The sequence below is a fragment of the Parus major genome, chromosome 7 (assembly GCF_001522545.3).
Source record: "Parus major isolate Abel chromosome 7, Parus_major1.1, whole genome shotgun sequence".
Classification (NCBI taxonomy): Eukaryota; Metazoa; Chordata; class Aves; order Passeriformes; family Paridae; genus Parus; species Parus major.
In genome coordinates this window covers 7,408,311-7,432,634 of record NC_031776.1, presented here as the reverse complement: position 1 = coordinate 7,432,634, position 24,324 = coordinate 7,408,311, and the positions used below count along the sequence as shown (strand labels likewise).

At 40.1% G+C, this 24,324-nt stretch overlaps 1 protein-coding gene across 4 annotated transcripts in view; it reads right to left on the bottom strand.

The window, feature by feature from the left end:
* The window catches only part of MFSD6 (major facilitator superfamily domain containing 6), a 46,782-nt gene that overhangs the window by 3,397 nt on the left and 19,061 nt on the right, over positions 1 to 24,324 (bottom strand). For all 4 annotated transcript variants that reach the window (XM_015634178.3, XM_015634179.3, XM_015634180.3 and 1 more), the window contains 5 exons: positions 14,800 to 16,396; positions 9,708 to 9,805; positions 3,929 to 4,090; positions 3,269 to 3,367; positions 1,226 to 1,506 (listed from right to left, as the gene is read on the bottom strand). In XM_015634178.3, the coding sequence (XP_015489664.1) occupies positions 1,226 to 1,506; positions 3,269 to 3,367; positions 3,929 to 4,090; positions 9,708 to 9,805; positions 14,800 to 16,343 (2,184 nt within the window). In that variant the 5' untranslated portion in view covers positions 16,344 to 16,396. The remainder of the gene's footprint in view (positions 1 to 1,225; positions 1,507 to 3,268; positions 3,368 to 3,928; positions 4,091 to 9,707; positions 9,806 to 14,799; positions 16,397 to 24,324) is intronic.

The following is a 24,324-nucleotide window of genomic DNA, read 5'->3' as shown; positions in this document are numbered from 1 at the left end:
CCTGAGTTCTGTGTAACTTTTTTGCTCTGATTTAGCAGAGGGCAGCTTCCACTAACCAAGACCCTGAGGACATTTATAATGGGAAACTGAGCAGTTTGTCTGGTCACATTACTTTGATGTCAGAGACCTTGTGATATCTTCAGCTCACATTCTTTGACTCTGGAAAGGTCAAAGCTGAACAAAAACCCCAGGCAACCTAAAGCACATCTGTAACACATTTCCAAGAATAAAGTCAAGTAAGAAAGGCAGGAGGTCACTGACCAGGTGAAACTTCCACACACAGCTCTGCTGATTCACACTCACATCCCAAATTACCCATTTCTAAAGACAGCACTTGTGGAAAAAGCATTTCTGTGTTTACGCCTACTGGGTGCAAGAAGGAACCTCACCCACTCCTTCAGACAGGTAAACACTGCGGTTGAGACTGACCATGCTGTCCTAAACCCTGACAGCACTTCCCCACTTGGCTTAGCAGTGTGTTCCAGCTCCAGTCAGAAAGGCATGGCCAGAGCATTAGAAGTTCAAGATCCAAGCCCATCCAACCACTGAGGCAGCTATTACAAGCTTCTTCTGTGGGGAGACTGAACAGCAGGGTAATGGTGCACAGTAAGCAGCAGCCACTAGATATTTTAAGTCCCAGGATGGCACTTATCTGGTATAACTCTAGGTAAAAAAGAGATTAATTTCATTTGAAAAGAAGGTTCTGTATCCAGTCAGTAGCTGTCTGGCACACAGCAGCCATGTACATGTCTGCCAGCATCATCTAAGGAAGGAAAACTAAATAAAAATAATTTTACAGTCTGTTAAGCAGCTGTGCATCTTCACATTTAATTGTCACCTTGCAAATTTTGCAAAATGCATAACATGTACATTCCAACTAATATGAAAAGAAATGTAAACTTAAAGGGAATCCAAATATATCCAAGTCTGTAAAATGGAGTCCCCTTCCATGTCTCTTCTTCTCCTACCACCTTCAGAAAGATACTACTTGCAAAGTTATTCCTGCTACATAATACACAGAAAACAACTATTTCATGCACTATTTCAACTGCATGAAATATTTCAACTGCATGAAGTACTTCACACTGCATTCAAGTGTGTCACAAGTCCAGCTTTATTAAAAGCTGACAGGGAATACCTGCCAGGTACTAACAGATTTACACAGCTACAAAGGTTTTAAAGCAGCTAAAATTATATAAGAACTTCCTGAACATTAGAAGATTACCTGTAAAGGCTGATTCTCAGGAGCTGGATTGGTTTTGGATAGTTTAACCATTTCTTTTATCTGGTAGACAGCATAAGCTAAGGTGACCCATGGAGAAGAACTGATGCCCCAGGCAGGCTTGTTCACATCCTCTTGCTCTTCTTGGTGTTTAGTTTTCTTTGGAGGGAGTCTGGGCTCAGTCCGAGGCATGATATCTTCTGACTGCTGTTGTACAAGGTCAATAGTTGCTATGGGAACAGGACTGGAAGGCACTGGAATCCTTTCTGCCAGCATTGTCTTTTCTGAAGTTTAAAACAAAATCATCACTGGCAAAACCAACAAACTTAAAAAAAAACAACCTCTAAGCAGACAATGAGTATGAAGTGTTTCTTGCTTTCACACTGTGATTATCACTGCCCTAAAAGCAGAACACTGGCACGAACAGCCAGGAGCCAGGCACAGCACAGTCTGGTTAGGGAAACGTGGCTGGTGCCTGACAAGCACGGCTGCTGTGCCACTGCATGGGGGCTCAGGAGGATGAAAAACTCCAGTTGTTCCCAGCAAACTGTTACTACAGAGTTATGCAGCTAGTGAGACAAGAATTAAGGATAGTGACACACTGGAAGACACAAAGTATCTGTCAAAGAGGTAAAGAAATAAATCCTCCCAAGAGACCTTTACATCTAAGGTCTTCCAATAGTTTTCATATCTGTCTTGAAATGTCATCCATAAAGTGACTGCCATGACCCAAGCCAATGTGCCTTACAATCTTGAAGAGCCAGAGTATTCATACAAAAAATAATTAAACATATTTTTAGTAACTGGGGGATATCTTCAGTAATAGCTATGTGCTCCCTGTAAAAAATATATTCTGTAAACTTTGAAATTTATTTTTTTCCAAAGAAAATATTTTACAGATTAAAAGGGTCTTTTTTTTCAGAATTATAAAAACACATTTGGTTTACAAACTCCTAGATAGTACTGGATATTTTAAGCAAGGGCTGGATGTTCTCAAGGAGTGAAGAAATAAAGAGAACTAATCCTGCACACACTTGACCACATGCTTCATTTTACTCATGCAACTGGTCTGCTTGAAAGCAACCTAATTGCTGTCATGCTTTAAACTAACATACACACTGTTTAAAGTGTATATTAAATGAAAACCAAAGACAGAAACAAAGAGAATAAAGTCACTATGAACAAACTGGCCTTTTGTAGATTCACGTGTAATTAACTGAATGCCAATAGGAAACTGAAGCAGCAAAAAAAGCCTTTTCACCTTTCCATTTTTTGCCATTATCACTTGAACACAGGTGAAGAAAATACATATTTGAACAGTGTATCAGTACAGGCAGCTTGATACCTATAATTTAATATTCCAGCTAAAGAAAACTAATTTTTATTTCATACTCAAAGCTCATACTGGAAAGTATTTGGGTAAAAAGCAGCTCAAAAATTTATGACTTTTCACAGTTAGCCAGAGTTTTATTGTCTTTGTAAGAATTAGATTTATGGTAAATCCCCAACTTTGCTCCAAGTATTTCATTTCTGGTTAGCCTTTATATTAATAAAGGCAGAGATTAAAAAGTTCAAGTTCCACCAGAGGGGAGATATCTCAGGTTTTTTAAAAAAAAATCTATAAAATTTTGTGTCCCCTGAGGCTGCTTCTACAATTTCTGGCAGGTGGCTTCGACTGGCAGAATATGAGAACACGAAGTGGGATCGAGGTGACCTTAAGGAATTGATGTAACTCAAATGACTCACTACAGCTCTGAAGACTAACCTAAGGAATTCTCAGAACTGAGAGGACATACAGGCAGCAAAATATATCATGCTTTCCTTCTATGGACATTCAAGAACTCAATGCTGCCTGTCTTACAGCAGCAGCATACCATTTCGATTTCTTCACTGCTCAGGACAGAAACTTTTCACTTGACAAACTGTTCAGTCAAAATCCAAGTTGAGACACCAAACACACAAAAGTAAAGCTGCAGGAGTAGCTACAGAGAGATATTTTTTTCTCTGCTTCTAATTCTGTAGTGTTTCTGTGACATGAACATTTACCTTCTTCTTCATCAGGAACCAGCATCCACTGGATCAGTGCAAACAGAAGCAGAATCACTAAACATGCCATCCCTATTCCTCTGAATGTGGCAGCAGGACCTGCAATGAGATTTTTTTTTCTAAACTGAGAACCCACTTAATAAAATAAAATGACTCAGCATTATGTGCTTCTTGGCTATATATTGCCCATGTAGACTGTTATTAGCTTGTTTCATTACATTTTCCTCCCCCATCACTTTTTCAACAGGCTTTGCAAAGGATTTTTAAGCAAGTAATTAGATTCTCATTTGTTCATTGAGAGGCTTTATAGTATCAACCTATTCTTCACAAAGGATTCATTCATCTTACTTACAGATCAGGTTGGGTATTTGACACAATAATGAAAATACCTAGGTGTAACATATTGAATCAATCTGGAACACTGACAGAACAAAGCAATGAGCAATTTGGTCTGAATACAGTGCTGACCTTGCTTTGATCTGGGCCTGGACTGGAGATCTCAGGGCCCTCCCCAGCCTGAGCAGTTCTATGATCCTGTGACCCATACAAAGTGTGTAACTCTACGTATAACAATACCTACAGCATAAATAAGTTTAAAGCCGACAGTCAGGTAAAACCAGAATAAATAAAATGAAAATTTTTAAAATGACTTTTCCTTACCAAAGTAATTGACCAAAACCCCTCCAACCATGGCTCCGCATCCCCTGCCCAGCCCCAAGTGGAGTCCTTGCAGTATTCCCTGTGCCGACGTTCTCAGCTCCGGAGGCACTGCCGCGCTGAGGTACGAGATGCAGGCTGCCCAGATAGCTGCATGTGTGACACCTGGAGAAATGAGACATTGGCAGGAGCACCAGGGCCACAGGGTGCCAACACAACATCTGAGCAACAGCACCCACCAGCTGGAGCACGTGGAGAAAAAAACAACAAAAACCCCCCCAGTGACAAATCTCTGTGAAGTACAAAGCAGCTTTTGGTAATGTGATACTGTGGTAACCAAGCCACAGAGAGACAGGACAACTACTTCTGCAGAGCTTGTCAAAAGCTCTTTCTCCCTTCACAAAGACCTCACTCCTCTTCTGGAGACACAGTCCCTAGGGAGACAAGTCTCTCTGCCAGCTTCCTTGTGCCTTCATAGTGACTCAGGGCCTTTGGAATACAGTCCCAATTTCACAAGCTACAGACAATTAAAGCACTGATGCCTCTCAGCAGTGTCCTTACCACCACAGTGAAGGCAGCACAAAGGTCATAAAATCCAAACAGCATCAGAGAAATCCATGCCATTTCAGAGGCAAGAATTAATGCCCTTCTCACTTCCCGCAAAAATGCAGCACCCCCCAACAAACTCTTTCTGAGCTCAACGCCAACACACTGCATTTAGCACAGAATGGTCCAGAGGAGAACAGCACACAAGCTCCTCAGGGTAGGCCAAAGACATTGCTTTCCATGGCTGCTGTTGAGAGGCAGAGTCAGAGTGCCTCCCTCCTGCCCTGTGCCTGCATCCTGCCCCTGGGCCTGGCACTGAAAATTAAGCCCTCTGATAATGTTTTCATAGTTTTAGTTACTTTCCCATGACAGTCCGGTAAACATAAATTGTTTGTCACATTCTTTCTGAGAAAAAATTTTTGATGGATGTTTTGCATGACCAGTGTGCTTGTGAAGATGGTAACTTAATTATCAATCTCTGGTCATTGTCAAGAATCTATAAACACTGGAGTCAGAAAATAAAGTCACGGGTTTTTGTTCTAACACTGAAGGTAGTACTGTGAATCATTTTGTGTCCTTTAGTGACACAGGGCCTGCATCCTGCATGGGTGCTGCTGCTGCTTCAGAGTGGTCCTGCAGCAGCTGTGCTTGCTGCCACAGCCACAGCCCCCAGCAGAGACCACACAAGTGTCTATCCGGCACGTGCCCAGCAGATTCGGGGTTGGGAACACCTTTTCCTCCTGCAGGAGAGCTCAAGGAAAGCCAGCACACGAACCTCAGCATGGGAGACTGGCTGCAGGTGGAGCCCTTGCCTTGGAGCCCCTGCCTGGGGGCCTGTGTGGAGTGGGGAAGAACAGGACAGGAGAAGGCAGGGTTGTGGAGAAGTTAGAAAAACAAAACAGTTTTGTAGTTCATCACACATTAAATAAGTCTGAACTATTTTGCCACCCGCAGACGAGTGGGAATATTTTTTCCTTATTTCAGAGGTATTAAAAATAGTCATCACAGTTTACCAATGCTTAAGCTCTACTGCCTCAGTTTTAAACAAATATTGGCACAACTGATGATTCAGTCAACATGTTTCTGTCCTCTACACTTGACTTAGTAATGAACAGTTGGACAATCAATAATTACTCAGGCATTTAGGCTGAAGACTCCTAAGAGCAAGAAAACACATTTTTGTAACATACAGAATAATGTGGATTTTGCTTCGGTAAAATGAGAAATAGCATTATATGAAATTGATATAGTGCAGATATACACATGTTAGATGTCCCCCAGGCTGTACAGGTCAAATTCACTGAAAATCAAACCCAAAATTCCTCAGGCTTTGGGTATTATACATATATATGTGTATATCTCTCTCCCTCTCGGTTTCGATATTAGTACATCACTGTATTGAAAACCAAAAAGCTTGCATTAAAATGTGTCTGTATTACCTTACCATTTATAGTTTAAGGCTTTAAAACTGACACATTTTCTATGCAAAAAGCTTAAAAGTTTTAAAACTTACTAAGTCTCTACTTTCTTTAGTGCAGATCCATGGATGCATTGCAAATAGCAACCAAGAGCTGTCCCGGTAACAAAGCAGAGCTAATTTAAAATAGGTAAAGTGGTTTTGCTTTAGAAAGTACATCAATTAACATAAAACACGCAGTTTTATCAGCTATTAGGAGGAAGTTAATTCTTAAAGCCAGCAAATAAAAAACACATCAGAAATTATTTGAAATGAGTTTGTTTGAATATGAAAGACCATAACTTAACCAACAGGTTCTTGGATGTTTTCATCTTCAGCAGGGAAAGCCCCACTAGAACACAGAGTTCTCAGTTTCTCTGAAAACAAATCCATACCTTTAAATCAGCTCACTACACTTGCTTTTAAAGGCACAACTTTTTTATTTTAGTATGTGTACATTATTTATGTTCATTTTATTATAATTTTTTATACAACAGTGACTATCTGGAACAGTTTTTACCACAACTTACATAAGAAGTCTGGTCTGGATTACTGTTACTGCTAACCACAGTTCTTCTTAAAAGAAGTTGCTCACTATATATATATATTGTGACACTATTTGCTAAAACCACTAACCGCCATTTCATCATCTGCACAACAGTTCCAACAACTGCAGCAACCCTAGAGTGATGCTTGTAATTGTAGTGAATTTAGGATAACTTACATGTAAAACCATGAGCTGAAGATTTGGGGATCCAAATTTATTTCAAGAGAAATATTTATCAATTATTGTCAGCCACAGGCCAAACTCTTTGCTCTCTAGACATAACTGTTGCTGGAACATCAGTAGGAGTCACTTAGAATAGCAATTGTTTTGGAGTTTGCTGAGTAACTGCCAAGTGAAAACGGCTCATTTTCAGGTTAACAAGATAGTTTTGTAATTCCTGTCATGCAAATTGGTGAGCTAGCATAGTTGTTACCAGAGAATCTGGACCACTGCCCTGGAACAATAAATTGCAGCTAGCTAGCATAGCAAAACTTCATCTGCTAAGTGCCAAATGAACGAGACTGCTTGTGTGCAATATATGCACATATATATGCTCTACAAGCGTGTCTTGAAATCTTCAGTTATTACAGATTCAGCCTTAGCTCTTATTTTCATTCATTCCCTGTGCAAGTCAATACAGCATAGTGGTTGAAAACTTTGAATTGAGAAGTGAGTTTAAATCTCCTCATTTACTCCTTTGAGAGTGTAATGCAATGAGAACTGTCCTCATCCCAGCTACAAGCAGCAGCTGGAACACAGCATGGTTCTTATTACAATCAATAGATGCAGTCTGCAGAGTCATCTTCCAGAAATGTCTCCATGCCCTTCAGCAACAGCACATGGGGATAATCCTGCTGGTATTGCAGAAACATATTAAACAGAAAAATAAATTTTTTACAGAAATCAACTAAAACTTTTGTTAGCCTTAAAACCCCTGGAGCTGATGGAACTGGAGTTTACACAGAATTTGACAGCTTCCTGGAAAAAAGTTCTGCACAATTAGAACAAGGACTTCACCGAGCGGTTTGAAAGACCCATGTGGTGCTCACATGTTGTACACAATCTACTCGTTTTTTGGTTTTCAATACTTCTAATCCTTACATAGAGAAAAAAGCTACAACTTCTGCTTCCCTCTGTCAACAAGCTCACTTAAAAAAAGCTTCCACCTTACCAAATGCCATTAAGGTGTCACTTCTTACTGCCACTGATAATACAGTAATTATGTAGGAGAGAATGCAGAGCCCAAAGAAACAGGACTTGGAATTGCTGCAGAAAAAAATAACTCTAGAAAAGATGAAAACTGGTAAAAGCAGGAAGGGAATGAATAAAGGAGGAGGGTGGAAGTCAACACTTCTAAAAAGATAACCTTGATCACTCATTTGGCAACAATGAATGAGATGACTGGAATCCTATAAATGCAGTGGCAGTGATCAGACACACTCAGGGCATCCATGGACATCAGGGACCAACAAATGACATCTGATGCAGGCTGAAAAGAGCACATAGAACACAGAGACCTGGAGGCTGGGTGGGGGGAGCTGTGTGTGGGTTTGGTTTGGCTTTAGCTCTCTCATTTGCTTACTATAAATAACTGCAAATAGCCAGATTAACCAAGGAACCCATGATTCAGCAGTGGCTAAATATGATAACATCTGGCAGGTACATTTATGACAAAGTATTATTTTGAAGGTCCTTAATTTTTTTCTTAAAATCTCAGTTACTCAGGATTGTGCCACACAAAACCCCCCACCAAAACCACTCCCTCACAGCCTTGCTGTATGTAAAGGCAAATCCATGTATTGTGCAATTCAGATTGAAATTTCAGCAGAATAAAAACCATATTCAAAGTGCAAGAAACTTCTTTTTCAGCCATGACTTAAAGGATGACTCAAGGCACAAAGTTATGGCTGTATCGGTGAAACTACAAGGGCTTTTTCCTATATTTTGATATGGGATCTCTCTAAAATAGGATTACCTAAAAGGCAACATCCAAAGCTTTGTATTCATCATTTGTTTTCTCCAGATGTTTGAGCAGGTGGTATAATCATTCTTCAGGTTCTTTCTTACACATTCCTATTTTAACACTCGGTATGAATAATGAAGCATCAATTCAATAGTTGTGGTTTGGGGGCTTTTTAATAACAAAATTCAGAAGCTTGCTGTTGTGGCAATTATAACATGATCAACTGGTTTTATTAGCTTGGAAGGTTAAGGAGCCAGGACACAAATGGGTCTCTGTGTGTATGGAGAGATCCACACAGTGCTCTCTAATGGCATTTTCTAACTCCAAGTCTAGCTTACTAAGACTTCTGTAAGTATAGTAGAAAAAATTGATTTAAATTCAAGTTATGCTGCACATGGAAGAATAAAGCTTCTAAGTATAATCTGTAGAATAATTTCTAAGTATTATTGTACAAAACCAAAATACTGGCTTAAAAAAGATGGTCAGAAATGGTATTCTTCAAACACTGAAGAACTAGAAAGCAAAATAGTTCCACTTTTTCATGGTTTTGTGAAGTGGTATCCACCACAAAGACACAAAAAAGGCCATAAAAACTAAGCTAGAACAATGCATTCTTTAATATTGCAATGAAGTTCTTACAGACTTCTACAACAGGATTTGAAAACAGGACTCAAGTTACTTGTCAATAGACCACACCTCTGTCCTTGTAAGTCTGTGAAAGAGCATGCCTCTTAAAGAAGTTCTCTTAACAATGAGAAAGTTATTGAGAGAACATCTGCTCTCAATACAGACGTTATTATTATTAAAACAAAATTTCTATAATCTAAAAGTACTGATGGAAGTGATAAACTGAAACATTTTAATAGAGACAGAATGACCCAGACTATATTTGGAGGTTTTTTACGGCATCCTTTCAAGGACTTCAACCTCTGCCATTTAATGAAGTTCACATTTATCACCAAACAGGATTTGCAGTAGGTGTGTACCCAGCCCATGCTTCTGTCTCTTTGTTTATTTAAAGGGTGTGTTGGTCTCACACAGTTGTGTTTGAATAAACAGAGAAATGTGCACAATCAAATGCACACCCACCCTTTTGACGTCAAATATTTCTCAGGATAAACAGTAATGATGGCTTATGTGCTCTATGAACCTGCATCTTGAGGTATTTGTGGTCAAAAAAAATAGAGAAATACCAGATTTTTCACTTAAAGATAGCTCACTTGAAAATAAGATTAATGGAAGCTCCTGATCTTGTGCTGGAAGGTCTTACCTTGAAGCACTTCCATCGGAAGAACGGTCCAGGCATTTTCCAGATACGAGATGTAGATGTATCGTGCTGTGTTACAGGCAAGGCCAATATAAAGCACTCTAAAGGAAATAAAGAAAGGAGAAGTCAGAATAGTCTGCACTTTCCCTTTCTGGTACGTTATAATGTAGCTTACTGATTTAGAAGTTATTTGCATGCATACAGTTTGCCAGTCTAAAGCATTTGCTCAACACAAAATACATCCTTTAAGTCCTGCACCCAAACATAAACTCTCCTCTTGCCCATTCAACACATTCAAAATCCTAATAGAAAAAAAAATAAATCAAAGAGACAGAAAACCCACTGAGCTTTTAACTGAGCTCTGTAGTCCTATGCCACACTCTAAATGGGATTGTGTATCTGAAAGATAATTTCTGAGTGCATTCAACATCCTTTCCAAACAACCTTCTTTTCTAATCATCCAGAGATTCATTCTGCCATTTCAATGAAAGCCTGGAGCAGGTTTGTATTAAAGGAATTAATTTTAACCCAATTAATACAAGTTTATAGTCCCAGTATCTGGAAACTGCTCAGAACCACTCTAAAACACATCCCACAGAAGCAATATGGTTTATAACAACATGCCTCAGGATAAAACTTAAGCCATCCTGTTGAAAAGCAGCAGATGCTGCATCTCAGAATTTAGAGGAAAAAAAAAATCTCTTATAACAGCTTTTAAACAATGAAATACAAAGACTATTTGTGAAGTGCATTTCCCATTGCACATTTAACCTGATGACTCTTCTCTTCCAGTTTTTAGATTCAGCATAGCTTCCCTCTGGGGTGCTCATTCATCCAGCTATCTTCCTCTTATTTTTAGATGGATCTTGGGAAACAAAGACTTAATTGAAAACATGTTTACAGCTTGAGAAAAGGCACTATTGCAACCTTTAAAGATTTTTTTCAGGGACAAGGATAATTTATTGTCCAAATAGGGCTTGTTGTTTGAACCTTGGTTTGGCATAAGTGAAATAAATGCAATTGATAATTAAGGTGAAGCACTGACCCTGTGAAAGGGCTCTTTATTCTTTGTGCTGCCTTTTCAGTTAGTTTTTCTACAAATACACACCGAGATTTAATTAAACGGTACAGAGGCACTGGAAAATCTAGAGTGAGATGCCATCAGCATCTTGTCAACATCTGAGGTCTCCAAACACACATGGTGACAGTGAAAAATCCAGTACCATAGTTTTCATCATGTCAGTGTTATCGAAAAAGGCCTGTGCATTTCACAACATGAATTTACTTTCAATAAGAAGAGCAAGGTGGCAGGAAGTCATCCCCCCTCCTTCATACATCAAACCAAGCTGTGTTGCTTCCAGATCTATGTGAGGTCCATGAATAGCTGGTTTAAGCTGCCTATAGGCAACAAAAGCCCAAGCATTCAAGGAAGAAAACATGGGAAGCCATGAAAAAATTCACTATTATACAATAATGAGAACAAACTTGTTCTTTGTGCTATGAATTGTAAATTTCATCTCATCCTTTAATTAATGCCTTCTGTTCCAAACAAATAACTTGGTTCCTTCCATAGCCACAACTTAATGTAGTTCTTATGCACAACCACATTTCTGAAATGTATTAGGACACTTTGGCCTCAAAAGGTAACCAAACTCACAAGGTCTGCAGGCTCCTGTCTCCATTCCCCTAGCAGAAAGGCCCAGGGTGATGCATACTCTCAAGGAGTAAGGAAAGGAATGGCTTCACCATGTACATTTGTTTTTCCTCAGCAGCAGTACAGATGCACCTCTCTGTTTATGATGAGTTCCAATCAGTTTAATTTCACTTTTGTCTAGAAAAACCTTTGTCTGTTGACCAAGAACTGTCTTCCTAGCTCAGCTGTTCCCTAGCACAGCCAGACCAGAGATGTGACCTCCTCCTTCTTCAGAGCTTTTCCATCATCACTAACCACTCACCTACCTGTGTTTTTCCAACATGTTACATTTGCAGAAAGATTTGGATTCAGAGTTTAAGAGCAGCAATTTAGTCAGGTTCTACCTCTTAATTTGTTAGAATATATGTACAGAATTTTAGGTAAATTACAGTTTATGAAGATTTCTATAAATATGGTTTTGGAGGGGTACGTCACATAAAAACTTTTGTGTATTTACAGAGCCTTTTCAAGAATGCATTTATAATAATCACTTAGGTTCCTTATCAGATCTAAATGGAAAGTGTAAACAGATGTTCCTTATGAACTCTATATGCAGTACCCACAGAGACACCATACTCAATTCACAGTTAAATATTTAAAGCACTGAATCTATATTTGTGTCAAGGAACAAGCTGTTTACCGCCATGACTACCAGTCTCTGCCTCCCATAAAAGCTCACATGCTGGAACTGCGGTCAGACAAACACATTTGAGCTTAACCTCAAGTAGGAAGTTATTTTCAGAGCTTGACATCATCTTCTAAAGTCACTGGCAGTTTTGAGTGCTTCTACACCAGGTGGGGTCTAAATATTTCATAACCAGTTTTGTACACTTTTTTGTCACAGTAACATAGAATGGTTTGGGTTGGAAGAGATCAAGAAGGTCATCCAGTTCCAGCCCTTCTGCCATAGGCAGGGACTCCATTCATCAGACCAGGCTGTTCAAAGCCCCATCCAGCCTGGTGTTGAACAATTCCAGGACTGGGATACCCTGGAACAGAGTGACCCTGGAACACAGCTTCTCTGGGCAACCTGTGCTAGGCCTCACCACCCCCACAATAAAGAATTTCTTCTTAATATTCTCTCAAAAAAACACTGGAAGCACATATGCACTGCACAAAGGGTACAAATAGTAAAGCTAACAAAGTCAGAAACTGGGTATTTTAATCAGCAAATATTTAATATGGTCATGCGTAAAACGCTTGGACAATAATTTGAACATTAGTTTTTAAAAACTGTGAAAACATAAAAGCTTTCAAACTGTTGTAAGGGTTTTATGGCACCACATACAATGGTAGAAACAGAAAGATTTATAAGACTTGAAAAGAGAAACTGAGCTTCCATTTGAAAAGGTGTAAAGCCTCCTGCTACTGTGACAATACAGGCAAATCTGGTACTCATGCCTGTCGTCAAACACTCAGCACAGAAAGAAAAACTGAATGATAAATATTCAAATATACAGAAAGAATGTCTACATCTAGAAGTCCAACAACCCAGAAGAAAGGAATTTTGAGCTATTAAAAGGTAGATAAAATATCAATGCCAAATGCTTCTGGCTAAGGATATAGAGTTGCAGGCTATTGGCTCTTATTAATAGGAAAATTATTATCTGCACTAGAAGGCAGCAGACAACACATATACAGATCTGTCAAAGAAAATGAGCTATGAACTGCTACCTATTTTTTTGGGGGGGAAAAAAAAGAGAAAAGCTTGACTCCTCTCAAACACAAAGTTCAGGAAGTACAAGGCAGCAGGCAACCAGGAAGAGTCATCTCAAACTGTGATGACTAAACACAAGTAAGCATTAGATAACACTAAAATATGACTAATGTGCATTTCCCAGGTGTAGGTATGTAGAATGCTGTTTCATAGCAAATAGGGACTAGTGTTTAAACAATTTAATTTTGATCCAGTATTGGCTTCACAGGCTTGGCAGTGTCAAAAAAATAAAAATAAAGTAAAATAAAAATAAAAATAATTGAGCTAATCCCATGCATCATCCTCCTTTTCACTGGGCAATGCTCCCACCCCTTCTATTTCATCTTATTTACAATCCTACCACTCTTGGTTTTCATTCTTTACTTAGTTGAAGTCTAAGCCTGAATTTTGTACTATAATGTGCATTGAAAGAGCATACCCAAGCTATCTTTAGCTATCAAGACTGTGATCTTTTCTCACCACTCCTCCATCATCATATCCTTCCTCCAGGCTTTGCATGCAAGGTGTCATTTTCTCTTACCAATTATTGTCAAATTCAGAGATTAAGACTGACTCTAAGTAAAAAGATCCTCTTCGGTTTCAAGTAAGAAAGAACTCCATCTTTTAAGTAATCTCTAAAAAATTATTGTGCTAAACGTCTCAAGCTTTTTTAGTATAGGTTAAATGAATAAAAATATTCATTCCAATAAAACCAAAACAAAGAGCAAAACCTTAAAACAAAATGCACAAAAAGATCATTGCAAACAGCTTAAAAATACTTACATCTCAATGATTGTATGATTATAAACTGGGCACTTGGAAAGGATATGATGCTAACAACTCACAGCTCTGTGCTTAGATGCACAGAATACCTGAGTAAACATAAAAAAACCCCACCTTTGCAGCTTTATTAGCTCAAGTTTTCCCTGTCTTTCCACCCTGTGCTTTTTTTAAGGAACAGTAGAGGGATTTAGAATATGTGGAAATTAAGTCAAATTAGTGAGTTTACTGTCAACCAATGTCCACTAACATGCTGGAAGCAGTCACTTTCTCTTACACAAGGCAAAGACAACAGGGCAAACCCTGCAGCCATCTCACTTCATAACTGACACACACTGCAGCAACTAAAGGAGGAGAGCAAGCCCTGAACTGGTAAGTGAGACTGCCAGGATGCAACCTCATTCTGCCAACACCCAGAGTCTGATTACGAGGCCATGTACACAGGAGGTGCTCGCCTCGTTTCCTCAGCTCAGCTTCTCCCCTCTCAGCCTGGAGCTGACACCTTTCCAGGCTACTGTGAAGGCAACGAACTGCCCTGTAAGGGGAGCCAAGCTTAAGAAGGAGGTTTGCAGAATGCTACTACTCACAGGAAAAAAGATGGAAAAACTAATGGTATTTGTATGTCAAAACAGACAACCCTTGAGTGGGTGGCAATTTGTAAAGATCTCTAACAGAGCAATGCATCAAGGAACAAGCACATACTAACATGCATCTCAAATGCAAAGCAAGCATTCCAGAGCATTTTCAGCTCTTAAAATAACAACAACAAAAAAATCCATAATGTGAGCCACATAACTGAGCAGGACCTTCAATTAAAAAAAAAAAAACAAACCAAAAAAACATTAGCTTGAGTTTCACTTTGCAGCACAAGGGCTGAGCCTGTGAGTCACCATTTTTTAGCTCTTCAATGGTTACTGCCATCTTACCTGATGTGACCAACCAATTCAATGAGCTTGTGGCTGAAGAAGTAGGCAGTGAGCTCAGACACATGACTGAGCACAGAACAAACTCCAAAGAGAGTGGTGGTGCCATTCAGGTCTTCTAAGTGCCAGTACAGAAAGGTGAACACAAAGCCATATCCAAACCCCATGAACCAGGCCACGAAGAGCACGGAGCCATACTGGATACTGCATAGCAGTTTAATTAGGTCCCAAAAACTGAAAGACTGCGACTGGCTCATACTGGTAGGAGTGTTATCTGAAGATGCATTGGAGGCATTTCTGTCCACCTGTGAGATCTCTACCTCTTTTCTCTTATTTTCGTCTTGTTTGAAGTGTGTGTAATGAAATCGAAACTGGGTGGCCACAATTAACGCCATCGTCATGAGGACACCAAAAACAATGAAAACGATCCTGTAGTTTTTGTACTCTGGAGCTTTACATCCTTGACCTTCAATGGCAACTTCTGTGTGAGTATAGTCAATGCCAATTCCCACGGAGAGCATGGCCAGCCCCCAGCCCAGAGATCCCCACATACGCTGCAATCCATACCGGTCCCTGTGTTTGCCGAGGTACTGCAGAGTTATGGTGTCCACAATGGTAACAGAGGAAGCACTGAAGAATTCTCCTATTATGACAACCAGCAGAATGAGTAGAAAGATGGCCTCTACTTCTTGTTGATCATAAATGAGCACAACTTGGTCAGAAGGCATCGGCTTTGTGCTGATGGAAGCTGGGGTGGTGCTCAGAGTTGTGTTCCCTGGTGAGGCTGGGCTAGTGGCGGTGCTTTTCAAAATCAAATGGGTACTGTTTTCCAAGGTAAAATCCTCATCGTTGCTCTGTGTAGGTACCAGGAATGTTATTTCGGGATTAGGTGTCCCTGTTGTTTCCAAAGTGACTGGACTGGAAGTGACCAGGTCTCTCCTCCCACGAGCTTTTGGGGATGCAGCACTCACTGTGGTTAGTGGAGAAGACACCGAGGCATTTTGCAGAATTGTTGTTAAAAGGCTGCTTGCGTTGGTGGGATGTGCTGGGGGAAGGCCCTTTGGTACACATCTTAAGGTGGCTGGTCTCACAAATCCAATGCCCAGGTTAAACAAAACCCAGCATAAAAGCGAAAACAGGAGGACAATCTTGCCTTTCTTGAAGCGATCTGCCACCACTCCCCAGAAGGGTGCACTGCAAAACTCAATGAAGTACCTGATGCCCACCAGAAGTCCGCTCTGGCTGGGTGTCATACCCAGCTGCTTGTAGTACACAGGCAGCAAGGGGTAGAGAGAGCCATATGCAGAATAGAAGAAAAAATAAAAGACCTTTGAGATTAGAAGATCATTGTTTATTTTGACACAGTGCTTTTCTAACCAATCCAGCTCTTCATCTGGGACAGTGGTTGTCTCTGTCGAAGGGGATTCATTATTGGGTGGCAAGTCTTGATCCTTGGAAATGCCATTGAAAGGATCAGCAAGCACATACTTTCTCTTCTGTTCTTCCTCATCATCGGTTAGAATGGCCACCTTATCATCAGCTGCCATGGTTTACCACAAGCATCCAATATCTGGTGGACTCTCAAGGAACTAGGGCTATCCTGTTAACAAATAAAACATAAGGTGGTTAAGGTACCATAGGGGAGCAGACCTGAAGTTCCAGCCATCAAGGACAAAGCTTCCTTCTTAGAAGTAACATTCCCAAGCAAGTATTCAGGGTAGGAAAGGCCATTTGTCTAGACTAGTGGTACATGGGAGCATCAATAAAAATGTGTTTTATAACCAATTCTGTGAAGTTCTCCCTACAGCAGCTTTTATATTGTGCAGTAAAACATCTTTCATGTTTAGGAGAGAGAATAGCTTATATATTCAGAGTTACTGTGTCAATTAAGTGCTAGAATTTGCAAGTCTCTTCTTTCAAGTTGACTTTTCTCCCCCAAGGCTAACTGCTTTATTCCCAGTATTCCCTCCTATGCCAAAGGATAGTCATGATTTTCTAATTAAGCAATGCAGCCACATATATCCAGGTTATTCTGATAAAACAAATTACTATCTGAAGCCTCATGATGGCCTTCAAAATGTTCATCAGTCTCCTCTTGAAACACATTTTTCTAAGCATTCCACAACTACAGCAGAAATTGATGGGATGCTTGAGCTTCTAGGCTGAATGGGAAGAGAGATGGGAATTAGGATGGGGCTTTAAGATCAAAATTAGGATAACAACCTCAAAGACATCAAAGACCTGGGAGCAAAGAAAGGAAGATGGGCCCTATAAAAGGTATCTTCAAGTCAAATTCTGAAATTGAAAAAAGGTGGACTGGGAGGTAACAGCACTGCAGCTGCCTGTGCTTATCTTCTGCAAAAGAGCCTGCAAAATTGATAAGCAACACTAAAAAATAAACATTCCTCAGAGTTTGAGTGACCAACCATCTTTCACATTTAAAAACAACTTATTCCAATAAACTAGCCTAGCTAAGAAAAGCTTCCTTTTCAAAAGATAAAAACCAGCTCTGCCAGCAGGCTGTCAGCTCCAAATCATTATTAAAAAACTATTTTTCTGTTGGTATCTTTAACCTAGTAAGATTAGCTTATGTTCATTGTGAAAAAGTTAAACATTCATATATTTTCGTTTTGTTACCCCTTTGCTGTTTGGGTTAGTATTACTATCACAGAGGAACTTTTTCAAGGTACAATATTTGAAAGGAGAACCAGAAGAACCTGAAATTTCTTGAAGAGCATTCAATTTATGATCTGGACCTGGTCTAAGAATTTGAAGCTGGACAGGATGATCCTACTGAGTTCCTTCCAACTCAGGATATTATATCATTCCATGATAAGTATTTTTTTGCAGATCTGCACTTTATTCCAAGTAGGAGAGGACAATGAGATAAGTCTTTCATCACTCATCTGAAAGCACAATATCATTCCTTTAAAATTAGTCATGCAACAGTATATTCAGTGCCTTTAAATGAATTAATTATAATTCATTATTATTTAATACTGACAATGGATTTGGAATGGATTATTTAACACTGACAAAGGCAAATAAGAGAAAAGTGACTAACATTCACTAATATGTTAAATTGTTTCCTATTGATTCAACATATATGTAACAGCTGACAACAAGTCATGGATATTTCTATAAATGACAGTTCATGAAAATAATCTAAACCTTACACAGTTCAGTAAAAGGCATGTCTAAAAATCCCATCATTAATCTCCCAAACACTCATAAGGTTAGTGTATGCTTTTCACTTTTAAATGTCATTTCTATGGGACGCTATCTACGAGGATCTCTTGTTTGGGAGAAAAGGCTACGTACAAATCTTGGAACCTTAAATATGCATGTATTCAAGGTCAGAAGTAAATTAAAACCAGGCCAGCACATACACAGAGACTTAAGTTTTGTCCTCCAGTTTCTTCAGAGACAATCCGATTAAATTTTAAAAAAGTATTTAATCTGTCAAAAGATTAGACAGTCCTAATTAAGTTGTTAGAACAGTCAAATGTGAAAGTACATTTTCTTGCTCTTACCTGTTACCATCAAAAGCCACATGAACCAAAACCCAGCAGCTGTCTAGTGAGCTCCTGCAATTTTCGGTTCAGCCAGCCATATCCACCTGACAGGTGGAAGAACCGTGGGGTTCTTGCTCATTTCTATATCCATAAAAGAAGCCCTTCTAATGAGTAAATTAGACCAGTCATCATCTGTGCTCTTATTTTCTTTATGCCTTGCCTTTCTTTGACAACAAAGACTCCAGATCTTGTGCAGGGCCCCACTTATGTCAAGGGGATGTAACTGAGCTTTCAGTATATGCTCATCTGTTAACAGCAACTCGCTTGCTGCATCAGAGTTTTACAGCATTTACTTTTGAAGAACAGATTTCCTGTTCCCCAGACATGACAAGATAAAACTCACATTTTAACCGTGTGGATATTTTAGGACACCTTTGTAAGTATGGCTTGAAATCATCCTGATTTAAACAAGCTTATTCCTGTATATGAGTTCTGAACCATCTGGTTTCATATAAATTATACTGAAGGCTTTTAGAGCAATTAGTATTCAATCTTTTTTAATTTCACTTCCCTTTTCTATTGAAGTGGAATTTCAGTTTTGTATGTTGCATGAATAGCGAGTACATAACAAATTATGATACTGGTTATCTTTAAACACTTCAGCTGCTGCATATTCTTCCCCCCTCCAAAATTTATATCGGCCTCAACATCCATCTTCTATCACATTGCATTTGCATAATCCGAAAGATCCACTCCTGATATTCTGACTAGAACATCCTGGGCAAGAACTCTATTAAAAGTATATTTCATAATAATTTCAGTAAATATTTTCCCATACTAAGAGTACTGAATGTTATTAATAATACAGAATATACTCTTCAGAAATATTACAGCATCAAGAGTGGTAGGAGCCATATGGCATTCTTTATTGTTTTGATCACTAGTTTGTTTAGGAGTCAGGTTTTTGAAAGTCTTATTAAACAATGTTTTAAACTCTAAAAATAAATGACTGAAAAAGAGAAAATGAACGGAGTAGTATTGTTACTGAAAAAAATCTGCCAAAACCCTGAACCTATGGTGCTTTCCTTCTATTGACAAAAACTCGAGCTAGTCAGGGATTGAACGTGCAGCAAACTAGACAGGTGGAAAAACCAATATACTTCTCAGTGATAAGAGACTGATTATCTACTGGTTATTTTAACCACTGCCTTCAAATACTGTACCTTTACTTTAAAAATGTACATTTCTAATGCACAAGATGAGGACAGAAGACAAGCACAACTGGCATGTTTCAAATGAACAACAGAGAATAGAAATAAGGAAGAAAGGTTAAGAGAGTTAACAGATGGATTTCAGAGAGAAAATAAATTTTATCTCATTTGAAGTTGAAGAGAACACAATATTCTTGTAGAGGCCAGTTGAATGTGGTCAGCTCACCCAGGACAAATGAGATCAACGAGGCTGCAGAGTGGTACCATCACTCTCAAAACAGGAGTAACGGTTTGGAGCTATTTCCCCAAACTCAGGGTTCAGAAACACACAAGAAAGCCCTAAGATGTAACTTGGAAAGAACTCGTGCAAGAATCCTGAGAAAGCCCTGCAATGGGAAAGTGAAGAAGAGCAGCAAGGGCACAGCACAGCAGCACATGTGTGTCACGAGAAAGCACTTTGGTCCTCCAACTGACAAATGAGCTTTTATCTAGACAGAGGTTTACATTACCAAACCACTACAGAACTGGGAACCAAGCCCTTGTTTCATCACTATCCCATCACCCCTACAATGCTACAATGGGAAAAACCTCATTGAGACCCAAAGTGCTGATTCCCCCCTAGCCCATGATCCCACCGTACCGGGCTGGGAGTGCACATCCCTCACTCATAGCTGCACGGGAAGCGTGGCTGACCCAGCTCTCTCAGACTGGGGATTAGTCTGTGAGATCACACATACTCTGAACCTCTTTATGCACAAGTGCATGTGCTTCTCCTCAGATATAATGAATGTACTAGTTAACCATAAAATTTGCACAGATAGGATTTTTTTTTTTTAATATAAGTAGAGGCTTAGTTTTTTCTAAGTTTTCTGCTATAGATTGCTGTCACCTCTTTAATATCTATTCCTCTAGCAAGTCAAAATCCACTGTCAAGCCCTTACATCCAGAAGATGTTTTTTATCCAGTCATCTCCAGCAAACAGATATAAAAACTTCCCTACAGACTTGCACCTTTGAGCAGTTATCTTGGGAATGGAGGAAGAACCATTTGTCCCATGAAATTCAGTGATGACAGTGCAGTGGTCATTTTAAGGACTGTAATGAGCCTCTTTGGCAGCTAGGTAGAAAGAGGGTATTCTACATTTACTTGAGTATCTTCTTGGCATTCTTGCTTTTATTTCTTAAATTGATCCTCATTTAGTCTGTCTCTGCTAATAATTAACAGGATTTCAAGATCAGAAAGGATAAAAAGCTAATCTACTCAACACAATCTGACATAAGAATAAAAACAAAGAAAACAAAAGAAACAAAGAAAAATAATAACATAGTATACTAAAAACTCAGCTCTCCCCTTGGAGTCACTCTTCCCAAAACTCTGGAGAAAATAAACCCCTGCTCTGAACTATATCTAAAAAAAAAAAAAAAAAAAAAAAAGTCAATCAAGAGATCAGACTGGGGTAGCAAATCCCTAAACCTCTCAGGGAAAGTACCATGGTACTTACAGAACAAGGCATTGAACTTCTTTTGCCGACCGAGACAAAGTTAGATTTGAGGTGAATGTGTACTCTTGTTCTAAAATAAAGTTTAATTCAGCATAAATATTCTGTTCACTAGGCTTTGAGAATTAAAGCAAAATTAAGACTCACAAAGCAGAGACTCACAATCCTGGTTTGCGTGTATGTGAATGTTAAAAGATAAACCACCAAAAAAACCCGTGACAGTTCATGAGAAGACAGTGCAAATAATCAAGAGAGGCTTAACCCATTAAATACCTAACAAAATGACTTACTGTAGATGATTTATATTTATACAGTCTCAGAAAACATAGCCAGAACAGGAATGATTAATTAATCTCTCAAACAACACAGAGCTGTAGGAACAGAGCAGGCCAGCTCGCTCTTTGCATTGTGCAGATAAATCAAAGCCAGCCAGAATAGCATCTCATTTTAGTTGACCCCTTCCAGCCTTTCACTGGCTAGAAAACTCAATTTGTAGCAAATATATTAAAGTCCACATGAAGTTTTCATAAAAACATTTTAAAATCTGTTAACATAAAACACTTTTCTTCAAAACACTTTTTTTAGGTCACTAAGTATTGTTCGATCGAGAACAGGTCTGCTAGAGTAGGAGACTTGAAAACTATACAAAGGCTCACTTCACTCATCCCCCAGCTGGTGAGACAGCCATGAGTGCATCCATCACACAGCTCATGCATACTACCTCCTCCTCAGGCCCCTTTCCCATTGATCTAAGCTACAAAACCTTTGGGTCAAAGACTTTCTGCTACAGTATCAGTGCAGCACCTCCAGAACAAAACCCTGCATTCAGCAGGCCTACAAGGCACTGCTGCAATAGCCATAAATAATAGACCATAGTTTGTTTTTACATTTTTAAGCAAGTTTCACCCCTAAGGAACAGCCTGGCGCTGTCACCTGCATCCATGCCAAAAAGGAGGAGAATGTTATGCAAACAACTTACATCATGACAGAGAAGTGCCTAGACTTCATTCCCTCTTGCATCACGTTCCCAAGCCTCTCCCAGGTAAGCCAACCTCCAGGCGGAGCCCTTGGATGGGCTGTTCCCTGCCAAGCCATCTAGAACAACTCCCACAGGTTGACCCACCTGCCCTCATCATCCCCTGCTCTCTAAAGGTAAGCAGTTCCTGCTGTGAGGCCCCAGCATGAACACCTGACTGAATCCATAAAATCAGAAATCAGTCACATAGAGTGAATTAACTTGGTGCTGGGAAATGCCCTTGTTTCAACTGTAAAGCAAGACACAAGTGTTGTAACATTAACCAACATAATTAGGGTTTCCATCAAAGTGAAACCATGTTGTTCTACAGCACTTAACACTTAAAATTGCTTTATTTTGTGTTGCTGATATGCATTTATTTAATGTGTTGTGCTATAGGTTTTTCTGCTTCTTCAATATGGATATAGAAACTCTACACACTGGTATTTAGTCAATTACATTTAGAGATGACAGTATGTGTGAAATATGTCAAGATCAGGTTTTTAGTATGTTTAATGCACTTAAGATAGGTCTGAAGTTGTTACAATAGTGCTAGTATTAACATTAAAGTAAAGAACACTATGAATCCTCATCCATTAAAGAAAATCCATTAAACTCACATCTTAGGACTCCTGCTTTCCAATCTTGTTTTCCATTTAATACGTGCACATTCAGACATCCAAGTAGATTCTATTTGTTAAAGAGTTTGTTCTTAGTTGAAATCAGCCTCCGTTTTTTTTTAACCAGTTTTCAATTTGTCAGCTGCCTCCAAGGTTTACACTTGATTAATGATGGTAATTTCCAAGTGTGCTTTCAGCTACAAAGCAGTGCCCAGAGCACTCCAGGAACACACTGCTGCCAGCGCTGGGGAGGGACACAGGCACGCAGCTGCCCCACCGAGCCTGGCAACAGCAGCAGCAGTCCCGGTCTGCTTCAAGACAGCAAGGCCTTCCTGGCCATCCCAGCCTCTGGGACCGACTGCCACATCTGCAGATGGATCATGTCAACAGCTCACAATTTCCCACACCTCTATATTAACTCAGGCCCATTGTACTGCAGCTGAAGATTAAGATGAGTTTTAGGCTGCATTCAAGCTGTGCCCTAGTTCCAGCTACGTTAGTGATAAACCACAGCTTCCTCCCATTAGCTCCTCGTATTGTCAGCTTCTACTCACATATTCAAACCTTTTTGATTTTTTTTTTTAAAGTCTTCTTATAATTTTTACTGGGTTGACGACTACTACCACCAATACCACCCTTAAAAGGATGATTGTTGTCTTTCCTCCTATTCCTTGATGGACCTTCAGAGAATACAAACAACAAAATACATATCACCTTTTGTCCACTATTTCTACCCACTGAAACGAAAAACACACACACAAAAAACCAAGATGGAAAACTAGCATTTTGTAATCTCTTTCCTTGGACATTACTAACTAGCAGACAACAAGACCTAATATATATCTTAGTAATGTAATTATGTTTGGAGCAAGTTTTTACTAAATACTTCAATGCCACATTTATTCAGCTTTTCTCTTCTGCCCTAGTTTATCAGTCCAAGTTTATCGCTCCTCAACACTGCACTCTTCATTAACACAACATTCAAAAAGAGCCTGCCATTAAAACTTTAGAGCTGCTGAACAGACACGGATTTTAAACTCCATCTAACTTAGAACATCGCAGGCATCCGTAGCAACTATGGCACCTTCAGCACTGACTTCCTAAGTAAGTGTCTGCTCCTACGCTTATTCCAATAAACAGAGGAGCAACCAACAACCCGCTTACTAAACCCCATGGTATTTTAAGGATGTAAGGGCTCTGGTTCCGAGTGACAGCCACACGTAACGCCACGCCTGGATGCTGGCAGCAAGGAGAAGTGCGGGGATGCCTGTGCAGGAGCTCCCGCGGGACACGGCCCGGCCAGCTGCCACCGCCAGGATTACGACCCTGTCATGGGAGTGGGCAGGGGGCACTAAATGCCTCGGCCGCAGCACGCTTCAACCAAGATGCTGAGCTTCAGGAGAAGCGGGCCGGCACCTCACCGAGGTGGGCACCCAGCACATCGGCCGGCTCCGTGAAGGCGCAGCTGACCGGCCCCGGCGCGGCAGGAAACGCCTCCAGGGAAAAGCTGCGGCGCGGGCCCACCGGCAGCATCCCGGGCGGCCGCGGGGACGAGGCCCGCCGCCCCGGTGGGAGGGAGCCGGTGCCAGGGCAGACACCGGGGAGAAACGGCCTCCGCAGCCCGGCGGCTCACAGCCGCTCGGTGCGCCACAGCCGGCCCCGGCCGCCC